Source organism: Centroberyx affinis, unplaced genomic scaffold, assembly GCF_046629955.1.
Source record: "Centroberyx affinis isolate AG114_WGS23_722 - 3 ecotype Tasmania unplaced genomic scaffold, CSIRO-AGI_Caff_v1 ptg005718l_1, whole genome shotgun sequence".
Lineage (NCBI taxonomy): Eukaryota > Metazoa > Chordata > Actinopteri > Beryciformes > Berycidae > Centroberyx > Centroberyx affinis.
Window position 1 is genome coordinate 19,635 of NW_027282889.1, and position 13,128 is coordinate 32,762.

Sequence of the window (13,128 nt, forward strand, 5' to 3'; positions counted from 1 at the left end):
ACAAATAAGTTAACCATCTGCCCTGGAGGACAGAACATAAAATGATTCAGCAAGGTGAAAGTTTCACCTGATGTTTTATATTGCATGATCATGTGATTATCATCCTGCAGACCTAATTTCAAGCCACTTTCCCCTTTTCTGAAATATTATCATGTGACAGATTCATCACATGACGGACAATAACCTAGTAACTGTGGTTTCCCCGTTGAAACTGGTTTTACAAGAACTCTCGCCTGTGATTGGCTGTAAGTTATGGTTGAGCCGGCAGCTCTCTTTCTGATTGGCCAGGAGCATTTCGGTGAACCGCTGCTTCCTGGTTGTCTGCAAATGCGAGAAATAAACTTGTTTTTAAAACTTATGCTACGGTGGGAAACTCTGGCTTGACTGAACTGGGAACCAAAATGTCACTCAGGAACGGCTGCGGTGTCGTTTTGGTCGTCGTGTTCTGTCTTGTTGTAACGGTACATTGCAAATTTTCCACTCTAGACCACCTAAAACCGAAAGCCAGCGACAAGACACAGGGAAGAGCAGTGGTCGAGCTACTGAAACGCCTGCTGGGGAACAGATCTACGGAGTTCATAGTATCAGTCAACAAGAGCCTTTCCAACGACAGCCTGGATGTGTGTGAGCTCCGGTCCACTAAAAACAATAAGATAGTCGCCACCGGCAGCAGCGGGGTGGCAGTAGCATCTGGCATTTATAACTACTTGAAGTATTTCTGCAACTGCCATGTCTCTTGGTCCGGCGACCAGCTGGATTTGCCCCGTCCTTTGCCCCAGCTCACCGGCGTCCTGCGCATCAACACCCAGCACAAGTGAGTGAAGGAGTCCGTTTTCTTATGTGTCACCAAACTCCATTCAAAAACTGTCAATTTCTGTGTTGTTGCATATCGGCGAAGGTACATACATCCTACAGCACGATTTAAGACTGTTTTAGGAGCCATTAGCATTCACTCTTAAATTCGGCATACATTCAACACAGCATTCAGCGCTTATTTAATTAAAATTGTCAACTTCTGCAATTGTTCCCGTTATTGTCTACGTTAGTCTTCTCCGCCAAAATAACGGTGATGAGCGGAAGCGAGCCGTGTGAATTAATTCAAACAGCTGTGATTTTATTTTAATTAAGCGCTGCTTGGTGGATCACTTATATGCCGAATTTTTCAGAAGACCCTAAATATACGTTAACGGTTTTAAGTCGCATTCTACGATGTGGGTAAGGTTGCCGAGCAAGCAAGGTCATATTAAACTGCCATTTTTTTTAAATGGCCGTTGGCGTGAACTTCTACCCTTGCAAGAGAGAGCGGAATGTATGGGGCTTTCCTGGATTCTAAGAGTGGCTCTCATAGTGGGTTCTCCCGGGGGGACTCTCAGGGGTCCTTGAAGGGAGCTCCATGGGGTCCACAAAAATGAGGAATAGATTAATTTTACTTATTTCACTCCCTGGAAGTTATCACAATGAGAGAATGTATAAGGGTGACTGTTTTGTTCATAGCTTTCACTGCCCCTCTCTGCTATTATCACCCCCACAGACATGTATCACACATAGACATTTCTATAGTTCTAAGTCATATCCAACAGCAAACATCTTCTCAGATGGGGTTCCTTGGAGTAAAATTTGAACAAATGAGTGTCAGTGATTTAATGTGGATCTGCTTGGGGGAGACTATTGATATGAAATGATTTGGGTCTAGGTCAGTGGTTCCCGGAGTGGGTTTTGGGGGTCCCCGGGGGGTTTGTGAGGGAGTTCCAGGGGGTCCTTCAGCAAAATGAGTAGTAGTAGTAGTATGGCTTCATTATTATTTCATAGTGTAGTATCAACACAATCTCAATTTTAGTATGAGCCATAAAAACAAGATTAGATGCCAGCCTTTGAGAAATTAAAAACAACTAAACCAAACACTATTGTCTTCTTTAGTCATCTGATTCAGTTCCTCCTTCCTGGTTTCATGTCCTTGATGTGTCACACTAGAACACTCCTTATCATGCCTCACCTTTTTCTGCACATCTCTGAAGAGGCAGGTGACTCCACAGGCTGGTGTTGTTGCATTTTTTTTATACCCCCTGTGTGTGTGTGTGTGTGTGTGTGTGTGTGTGTGGGCTTGTGTATATGCCCTGTGGAACTCCATAATTGTGCAACCCATTGACAAGCCGATTTCACTGACATCAGCAAAACGGCTTCTTTGAAAATGTTGTTCTCCCACCAAATGCATTTCACGCTGGTGTACATCGGATGCGTGCCAACTTCCCGCCGCGGTACCCGTAGAACTGGACTAGATAGAAGAGCCATTCCTCTTCAAATCAACATTACAGAATGGTCATTTGGTATATAGAAGCTGTCCAATAAATGAAGCAGTGTCTATTTTCATGACAGGATCATCAAACCTTCTCGTGTGCCACCAGATTGCCACGCTACACCAAATAACACCCACTCTGTCCCTTCTAATTCTACGGTGGCAGCATTTGGGGGTGCGTACAACCCCCCTCCAAAAGTGTCCCGGCCCCCTCTGCTGCGTTACAGCACAGCCACAGCTAGGAACCCATGGGCGCGTGACAAATGGAGCATTGTCACACATTACTTTTCATTGTTTACTGTGAGCGCTATGGACACTTGTGCGGCGGCAGGGCCCTTTAAAGGACCCTTCCTTTCAATTATCTGTTGTGCATTAGGCTCGCATCAGCTCACCCCAGTTATCTCATGTGCACACTGGTGAGATTGTAGAATCCATGGCGAGCATGGCACAGTTTTTTTTTTTTTTCCCATGACTACTCTACCTTTATTGCCGAAGAGCAAGTCATGGTCCAAAGGTGTACTTTTCTGTATGCTTGTGTTTTCCACTTGCGGGTAATTTAGGCTCATTTATGCAGTGGTGTATAACAGTATCTGTGTTTTTGTCATATATATAACGTTGATATATGTTATTAATTTTCTGATTGTATAAGTTATAGATGATAAATGTGCACAAGTAAGCGCAAGTAAAAGATGTCAGCGCTCTAAGGAGAAGTCCTATGATATAGGAGGTTTATCTCAGGTGCCTGGGTTCAAAATTTAAAAAAATTATAGGCAAAAACAAGCTCACATATTGATTTCAAAAATGGAAGAAATCCAAAATAGGCCAACTGATGCAAAAAAAGCACTGATATTTATTTACACAAAGTTCAAAAGTACATCACAAAAAACATTTTTGCACTTCAATTATGGCTGGGTGATATGGTTGAAATCAATATCATGATAATCATAAGGATTTTTCTCGATATGAGTATATATCAAGATATGGTTCATGTATGCAAAATCACGTTAAATAATCAAATTAATGTTCATCTCATTGAACCGAATGGTAATGTTAGGTGTGGTGTCAAACAAAACAGAAAATTTCAAGTAATATTCCTACCATACCTCATTTTATGAGAGTTTTTAAGTAAAATTTAGACAGCAGAAATGTGTGTCACGATATCAAAATATCTTCATATCATCACGATATGATTCCACTGAAAGACGATAAACGATAATATCGAATTATCACCCAGCCCTAACTTCAATGTTACTGAAACGCATTGCAAGTTTTTTCTTTACCATAACTATTCACATTTGTGTACATGACAAATTGCACTTTAAAGCCTGATGGTAACAAAAGCATGTTAGTTTCTGTTATCCGATTCAGCTGTCTTTGCTTTGCATCTTGATTTGCTTTGCTTGATGGTTTTGTTTCTTTTGAGGTGAGGTGATTTCTAGAAACGCCTTGTTTATTTATTTATTTTTTTTATCTCACTTGCACACATTTCTCTCATTTTTCTTCTTTCTGCATTTCATCACTTGACTGTGTGTTTTATTACTTTCAGAATAAAATAAACCAACTAAACTAAGCATGTTATTTTTGTGTCGTCGTCCAGATTCCGGTATTATCAGAACGTATGCACTGCAAGCTATTCCTCTGTGTGGTGGGACTGGCCACGATGGGAGAGAGAGATCGACTGGATGGCGCTCAATGGCATCAATCTGCCACTGGCCTTCACTGGCCAAGAGGCCCTGTGGCAAGAGGTAAACAGCAAAAGATACACTGTTAAAAAATATCTATTGACAATGTACCTTGCATTTCTGGGTGCATTTTGTTGTTTGGTGGTGTATTTTTCTTATTCCTGTGGATAACTGGCCAATTGTAGACAACGTGACATCACGTCCACATATTTCCAGTGCAGCTAAAATGGACTTTAATAGCAGAAAATGTTTCAAACATTTCAAAATTATAGTAAAGCATCAGCGGTAAACGTCAGATTTTGGTTCAGTCCCTCAGAATCAAAGAGCAAGGGCTTCTTTTTAGAGCCGCCATTTTGCACTGACATTCAACAATTGTACAGGGAGAAATCATCATAGAAGAGGCAGAGAGACCAATTTCTCCACCGGCAGCAGCCTCAATAGACCAGAATGCAATGCAGCTACAAGACGTGTGAGCTGATTATCAAATCCAAGAATGCCAAGTCGATACTTGTGACCTTGTGGAGAACGTTTTTCCCAAGTTGTCTTGGAGAGAACGATCTTCTTATGAAAATCAGCACAGAGACGCTTCCTTACAGTTTGCGTTGGACTGTGTGCTTCACGTTGTGCATGCGATCAATTAAAATACATGGCTGTTTTTCCCAGCTGTTTCAATCGGCTCTGTATTGTAGACTACAGTGCTCCTCTGACATGATGCGTTGTTCGCGCAATGAATCTTAGGGTTTCCCATTCGTTCTTCTCGGTCAAGTCACCAGCCGGTGCTTCCTCGAATGTAAACTTCCGGGATCTTTATCCAATCTCCTTCCTCTCAATCGTTTGTGTTGGAATTGTGCTTCGGCGGTTAAATATTACACAAGAATGCGTATTGATAAAGAGCCATGGTATTTGGAGTAATGGTTGAGGCTGCGATCACAGACGCTTCAATGTTCATGAACTGGGTGACTAGCTAGCTAACAAGTGACGCCCTTACACCCCTTTGATTGGAAGCAACAAGTTAGTGCCCCTTCTCTAAGGGTTACTGAAAGGCATTCAGCGAAACGTAGGAAATTACTAAGTGAAGTAGAAGTATTACAAGCAATCAATAGTAATGGGTGCAAGGGTCAGAGCTTTGGGGCCTGCTAAAATGATCATGTATGATAGAGAAGTGCTAGATATACAGAGTGGGAGCAAAGGAGATGAGGTAGATATTTGTTTCTTTAACAAAGAAGACAGGTGGATTATTTTCAGAGAAAGTCAAGGGAGAGGATGAGAGAGAGGGGATAAGTGATTCAGAAGGAAGAGGAGGACATGAAGACAGTATTACAAGCTATGAAGAATGAATTTCAGAAGCAGGAAAGAAGAGAAACTTTTTTAACAAATCTAACTTGCCTCATTGACCATTAAAACAATTTCTTAGTTTCAAACTCGGAAGCAGATACATGATACTCCACTACTATGCTGATGCCTACCTCGATATACGCAGCAGCATGTAAACATCAAATTCATATCTCTCTACAGGTTTACCGCGCTCTTGGTTTGAACCAGTCGGAGATTGAAGAGTTCTTCTCCGGCCCTGCCTTTCTTTCCTGGAACCGCATGGGGAACATGTTCGAGTTTGGCGGGCCTCTACCGCAGTCCTGGCATGTGAAGCAGCTCTACCTCCAAGTACTGGCAATTCCTCGCTTGTCATGCAATTTAAATTTAACATTTAAAACGAAATATCTAAATATTTGCTGGCATGAAAGTAAAGCACATTGTGTCTTAAGGACTTTTACGTTACGTTTTTGAGGATAAAATCATCTGTGTTTGCAGTTTAAAATCTTGGAGCGAATGAGATCCTTCGGCATGATTCCCGTCTTGCCGGCCTTCTCCGGGAATATTCCCAAAGGAATACTCAGGTGAATCTAATCACTCACTGGATATTGCTACCTGTCCCTTATGGTTGTCAACATTTTACAATTTACATCTTTCTATTGTATACAGACAACTATGCATGAGATTATATACAAGTCAGCATCTTGAAACTCTAAACTCAAGGTATTCCCTGTTTAATAAGTTTAATTTCCTCCGAGATGTGTCCATTTCAGATACCCACTCTGTGAGGATATGGCTACTAATAACTGCCAGCATCACTCCTTACGTTAAACTTCAGTCCATACAGACAAGCCAAGCAGAACACAAAGCACAAGTCGATGTTGAAACCAAAACCTGTGCATCATTTAAGTATTCCTTGTCTTTCAGGTTGTATCCGAAAGCGAATGTAACCCAACTGGGGCCTTGGGCTCAGTTCAACTGCAGCTACTCCTGCGCCTACGTCTTAGACCCCCGTGACCCCCTCTTCCTTCAGATCGGTTCCCTCTATCTGTCCCAGGTGGTGAAACAGTTCGGGACGGATCACATCTACAACACGGACACCTTTAACGAGATGACCCCTCCCTCCTCCGACCCCGCCTATCTGTCCGCAGTCAGTCGTTCTGTCTTTGCCTCAATGACCGCAGGTGAGTTCTGGGTGTCCATTCAGTTAGCATTGCAAGTTATAAGTGTGGTAGTTGCTGTCATTTCTTTCAATGCTGACTATTTTGCACAGATTTTGGGTAACAAGTACAATAATTGCCCTAGTTTCATAACCCATGGTTGACCTACTGCCCAATTGTCTTACACAGACAGCCCCCCTCGACCCCACTAATGTTTTCCGGCCATGTTCAAGAACTGTCCCTTTCTTCTCCCTCATCCGAATCTAATTTTTTCTCCCCAGTCGATCCTCAGGCAATTTGGCTGATGCAAGGCTGGCTGTTCTTTAGTAGCGCAGCGTTCTGGCAGCCGGCCCAGATTAAGGCCCTTCTGCATGGAGTGCCCCTTGGCCGTATGATTGTGCTGGACTTGTTTGCCGAGACCGAGCCAATTTTCTCCTACACCGAGTCCTTCTACGGACAGCCCTTCATCTGGTGCATGCTGAACAACTTCGGCGGCAACAGCGGTTTCTTTGGCACAGTGGAGAGCATCAATTCCGGGCCGTTCAAAGCCCTGAATTTCCCCAACTCCACCCTGGTGGGCTTAGGCATGACGCCCGAGGGCATCGAGCAGAATCCCGTGATGTACGAGTTGATGAGCGAACTGGCTTGGCGCAAGGAGCCGGTGAACTTGGCGAAGTGGGCGTCGCTCTACGCTATCCGGCGCTACGGCAGCACACATGACAACCTGACCGCTGCGTGGAGGCTTCTGTTTACCAGCGTCTACAACTGCACTGTGCCGCATTACCGAAACCACAACCACAGCCCACTGGTGCGCCGGCCTTCGTTTCGCATGAACACCGGCCTCTGGTATGACCCGGCCGACTTGTACAAAGCCTGGAAACTGATTATTGATGTGGCACCATCTCTGGTGTCCAAGGAAACGTTCCGGTACGATCTCGTGGATGTGACGCGGCAGGTCTTGCAAGTACTCACATCAGCGTTTTACCTCGATATCGCAGAGGCCTTCCAGACCCAAAAACTGCCAGAGCTGCTGACCGCAGGCGGGGTGCTGGTCTATGACCTTTTGCCCGAGCTCAACCGCTTGCTGTCTAGCGACCGCAACTTCCTCCTGGGGACATGGCTGGAGCAGGCACGATCCTTGGGTCTGGACGAGAAAGAGGCGCAGCTCTACGACATGAACGCCAGAAACCAGATCACTTTATGGGGTCCCAGTGGTGAGATCCTGGACTACGCCAGCAAAGAGTGGGGAGGCCTGATGGAGGACTATTATGCCCAGCGCTGGAGCCTGTTCGTCAGCACATTGGTGGGGTGCCTGGACAGCGGACGGCCGTTTAAGCAGGACGCCTTCAACCAGGCCGCCTTTCAGGTGGAAAAGGGCTTCGTTTACAACGGCAGAAAGTACCCGACCAAACCTCAGGGAGACACTTACGAGATCGCCCACAGGATCTTCCTGAAGTACTACCCACAGGCCTTGAAGAGACTATAGTGAGTGGAAACTCCTTTGGAGAAAGACTCATCTCAAGTCACAGCAAGAAGAATGTCTCCATCCACCTCCAGTTGTCCACCCCATCCCAAAACATTTTCACAGTAGAAAACAGTAACGGCCTGAATTATCAGGAAAAAAAACAATCTGTTTTTGCACATATAGTAAAACCGGTAGTGGATAGTTTGCATATTCTAGAAAAAATTGATTTGATGTTCAAATTTGCAATGATCAAATATCCAGTCAATCTTTATGAAAGAGGAGAAGGGAAATGTAGGACATGAAGACATGTTAACGGCTCATTGTAGATGACTATATGAAGTTTGTTTGATTGATTAGTCAATCGACAGAAAATTAATCAATTATAATTTTGATAAGCGATTTAATCGTTCTAGTCATTTATTAAGTAAAAATACCAAACATTTGCTGGTTACAGCTTCACAAATGCTAAGATTTGCTTGCTTTTTTCTGTTTCATATCACTATAAAAGGAATACTTTGGGTTTTTTTTGGTAGGAAGCCATTTTAAGACCTGTGGTAAGTTGCAATGGCCATTTGTCATTATCTTTGACATTTTATAGACAAAATGATTAATCGGTGAATTGGCAAAATAATCGATAGATTAATCGATAATGAAAATAACCATAAGCAGCCCTAATAAGGTGTGTATGTGTGTCTTTACTGTGTTTCTTTTTTTTTTTCCTTTTGATCAGTCTCGAATTATGGGTAGCACAGTATCGAACTACAGATAGCACTGGGCCATCAAAAGGTTTGGCATTTAAGGAACTTGTATTCATTAATGACATTGCATTTTTTTAAACTCATAGGATCGTGCCTGTCAATGGGAAGATAATTTAATATCTTGTGCCTTATTTTATGCTACAGAGACTATGATGGATGGATGAATGGTTTTGATCTCGCACCCAAATTTTCTACTTAATTTACAATTTCATGCTTATATGGTCAGTGAAATTGGATCATAACACAATCTGTTTTCGATATAAGTTTTGAGAACAGAGGGATTTGCCTTGTTTAACGCTGAGTAATCGCTCTGATAAATTGGCTCGCGATGCGCCTTTGCTGTAACTTTATATCCCTTGGTATCCCTTCAGGGATTTTCTTTTTATTACAAAATATATTTTTATATGATAAATACAGATATAAATCTAAGATGTTTCGCATGCACAGCAAACAATTTGTGAAAATCATGTCTGTATCATTCAAGATTTTTTTTAATGAAAACTGCATTTGCTTTATTTTGGATTACTAATGTAGATAATAGTATGTGTTTTAAATTTTGTTCACCAACTTTGAATTTGTTTAATTTAGTCTCAACTGTGAACCATTTTTGTACATTTTGGGAGCTAAATTAGTGTTTTAGCGATCACTATATCAGCACAGCTCAAAAACATACTGTGCCAACAAACTCTAGGTGTAGCGGAAGAGAACACATTCTATGTTAAGAACGTTTAGGTTTGATATAAATGATATTTTTGTATTTTGATGAATAAAACTATTGTTGTGATTCCTCAACTCAGGCAGGTCATAAAAGTCTTAAGGCTTTGTGACTAGTATTACAAGTTAATCCATTCTCCACCACAACTTGTGTGTGTTTTCAGTGTTTGTTTTGTACTGCTTACTGAAAGGCTGAAGTAACATTATTGTTTTTGCTATTAGGGTTTGACCAATATGGGTTTTGCCAAGGCTGATACCGATATTTTTAGATGGAAGATAGTCACAGCTGATATTTTATGATGTTCAGTACTTTTGAATTTGACCATTTTCATATAAAAAAAAAAATCACTCCAGGCTAAGGGCTTCCCATAGACAACCAGTGTAGTACTGATCAATTCCATAATACATTATCAATCAAACTGCATCATCATATCAGAGGTTAACCACACTGACTGACTGATATCTGATTTTTAATCTTCGGTCTAACCCTAATAACCCTAACAACTTTTATTTATGATACGCACTGCTTACAAATGTAAAAAGCTGATCCATAAACAGTAATGGAGCGATTGTGTGATGGTACTGTATTAAATATGATCCCGTTGTCATGAATTCTTTATAGCTTTATACCCCCTCTGATGTCTTTATATCCAAGACTGGTCTAAGGCACTTAATCTTTATCTGACAATAAAGTCATAAAGTTATCATAAGGTCCTGTTGGCGGAGTGATGACAGAAGACAAGATGCAGCTCAGTCACTGGGAATACATTTTATTAGTAATAATAGTTATTCATCTGCCAAATATACAGCTTGTTATTGAATCTTCTACATATTGTACAGTTCATAATACAATGTACAAAAAAGTCATAATTAGTAAAATCCCGTTCCGATTGTGATATGAGACTTCCAGATGTGTTTAAATAGGGACGACACTATTTAAACGTGTTGTTTTTTTTAGTGTCATCAGCAGACGTGTGGCATACTTTTCACCCCGCTTTGTTCCAAAATGATGTATTTCATAACATCACTGTTTGGAAAATGTGACATCTCCTGACACCTACACTCAAAATGATCCAAAGTACAAAATGATACAGTATGGTATGGTAGGAAACTGAGTCCACAGTAGACAACATAACACACATTTCGCAGATGTTGAATGATTCTTTCCAAGGTTTTTTTTGTTTGTTATCGAAGCGTATATATAGCATTTTGGGTTATATATTTAGATATATGGGAGGCGATTTGAGGCAGCACTAAGTTGGGGGGGGGAAATGTGAGTTAGTTTACCTGTAAGATGTGTAACTTCTCACCTGACTGCTATGCCACTTGAACTTTAGATTCAATTTACCGGTGTTAAGACTAATCTAACCACCCTCTGTAAGTGTGTGTGCATGTGTGTATCTTTCAAGTTTTGGCTACTCGGATTAGAAGAGAAAAACTGAATATGATGTAGTATTATCACTCTCCGGCATTTCTTTGAGATACTCAAATTGGGGCAAATCTGATATTTTTGCAGTGTCTGTCCTAACACAACAAGAAGTCTGTTGAAAGAAAAGCCTGAAAACAACACTCTTTGAGTTAAACCTCAATGGGCGGAGCCAAACCACATTTATTCAGTCTAAGTATCATTATTGTGCATTCATGTGCTACCGGATATATCGGAAATTTCACATTAAACGCCCTCCAAAGTCGGAAACTGACAAAATATAGCTACAGGGGTTTACGAGTTATGATGCAATGGTGACCTTTAACCTTCTCAACAAGGTGTTTTGTGTCAGTCAATAGTAACAAAACACATACACGTTAGCTTGTACAGCAACTTTGCTGTTAAGCTACAAGTCTGTCATGTCATGTCTGTTTTTTTGTCTAGCCCAGTGAAAAAGACAAGGCGTAAGAGAGGAGCTAGCTAGTATTATGAAGCTTAGTGCTCTGCTACTAACTTGAAAAAATGCAAACTAGCCATACTAAGTTATCTAGGTTAGCTAGTTAGCCTAGCTGACCTTCAAGTTCAAACTAGCCATACTAGCATTTAGCTATCTAGGAAGCTAGTTAGCTAGCTGCTGACTTTCAACATCATGAATGTCATGGTCATGAATGAAAACAAGAAGTCACTGACATTCAGATTTCAGTTCTTTCTTTGTCATTCAAGTTTGCCAGTTAGCTAACTTGTGCTCTGAAAAAATATGTTTTCATGGCTCCACCTATTGAGGTTTAATTTACCAATGAGATTATTCCCAAGAAATGTTTCCATGCCACGTCCCAGACCAAAGAGAAAAATCAAGATAAACAGAAGATGACTGGCAGTCACCAACAGTTGGTGAAACACAACCAGTTTCAGACTGCATGGCTATGATTACCTGCTTTTTTTAAAATGAAAAATTCACATAAATAGATTCTGTAGTCCCAAAAATCCTGAGGCTACCATAGCCTAGAGGAAATATGCACTAACCAACTTAGACCTAAACACTGCCCCACTTGTTTGCCCCCAGTTCAAAATACATACCAGTATCCAGACAAGCCCCACTGAGATTAAGTGTTACTTTTCAAAATAAATGTCTCATTTTCAGGGAAAAAAATGGTTCATCTGGGCTCAACAAACATTAAGGTTGGTGTATGGAGTTAAATCTATGCTGGGAGAGAATATGTGCTTTATGGGAGAAGGCATCTGGACAAACGGGATATGAAACACACTCAAATGAAACACAAACAAAAAAAATACAAAAATGATCATTCCAGCAATCAACCAATTCATTCATCAAACATTTTGATTAATATTTTTATTGTTGAAAAAATAATGAATATAAGGTTTGTAGTACTAGTAGAGGATTTCTTTTGAATATTTGAGTTCCTCTCCTTATGTACACTGATGATATTCTCTGCTTCAGGCTCATTTGTCAGATATATTAAATCCAGTCTATGGAAATGAAAACACTAAAAAAAAAGCCACAATGAGGAACTGAACAGCTTTGCTTCCATTGCAAGGGTCGACCAATCATCCCAGGAGGGAAGTATGCATATGTTCAGCTTTTTTTACACGTTACTGTTAACAGCTTCGGCAATTCCCGACTGTGGCTTTTACACCTGAACGTTGCAGTCAGGCATTAACATGAAGACACTTAAGTGGATAAAAAGAGGAAGTTCTCACCCAGAAGAAAAATGCCGGTGGATATCATGGCCATTCAGAATTAGGGATTTTTTTTTTTCTTTATAAATAATGTTTTTTTTTTATATATACCAAATGGATAGTAATTTTTGAACCACTAGTCTTTTGCTAAAGTACATTCCTACACTGTTTCTTTTTACCTCTACTTGAGTACAGATGCTATGCTGCGTTCATGTCCCGTGGGAAAGAAAGATTAGTGAGTTCTCATGTTCAGGTGACCAGTCAAATGTATGGAATGATGTACTGAACAAAATTAGTATCCTACAATGTCATGACAGGACACTACTTGTTGGATTTTTGCTTTGTGGTTGACATTACAATGTTGAAATGCAGAAGAGGGGATGCAAAATGGCTTCTATGATTCTCTATTGAAAGCGAGGGATTCTGATTGGCCGTCGTCCCTCCCTGCATTTTTCTTCTCGGCCTCCGTTAAGGGAGAGCGACCGCTTGGTTAGTCATTTTTGTTCACAGCAAACGGAAATAAAAACAAGATGTTACATATCGGCTATTCCATTAGTCTTCAGTGCATCACAGACCAATAAAAATGAGAAGAAAAAAAAAAAGAAAAAAAAAAAAAGTCCA

General features: G+C 40.9%; 1 protein-coding gene across 2 annotated transcripts; it reads left to right on the forward strand.

Moving 5' to 3' along the window:
- Window positions 1-358: 358 nt before the first annotated feature.
- naglu (N-acetylglucosaminidase, alpha) lies at window positions 359-9,858 on the forward strand. 2 transcript variants are annotated; one of them, XM_071547202.1, is made up of 6 exons: window positions 359-814; window positions 3,891-4,038; window positions 5,491-5,637; window positions 5,785-5,870; window positions 6,214-6,470; window positions 6,728-9,858. In XM_071547202.1, exons 1-6 carry the CDS (start codon window positions 402-404, stop codon window positions 7,930-7,932), a joined length of 2,256 nt encoding a protein of 751 aa, XP_071403303.1. In that variant the 5' UTR covers window positions 359-401; the 3' UTR covers window positions 7,933-9,858. The 2 variants fall into 2 exon arrangements, with proteins under 2 accessions (XP_071403303.1, XP_071403304.1); XM_071547203.1 differs by lacking the exon at window positions 359-814 and having other exon boundaries at window positions 3,865-4,038.
- The last annotated feature ends 3,270 nt before the right edge of the window (window positions 9,859-13,128 follow it).

What these genes read in the sequence shown, in the direction of transcription:
- naglu (XM_071547202.1), top strand. Translation starts at nt 402, where the DNA reads ATGTCACTCAGGAACGGCTGCGGTGTCGTTTTGGTCGTCGTGTTCTGT. An exon ending in TGAAGCAGCTCTACCTCCAA is followed by an intron (nt 5,638 to 5,784) that starts GTACTGGCAATT and finishes CTGTGTTTGCAG; the next exon opens with TTTAAAATCTTGGAGCGAAT. An exon ending in ATTCCCAAAGGAATACTCAG is followed by an intron (nt 5,871 to 6,213) that starts GTGAATCTAATC and finishes CTTGTCTTTCAG; the next exon opens with GTTGTATCCGAAAGCGAATG.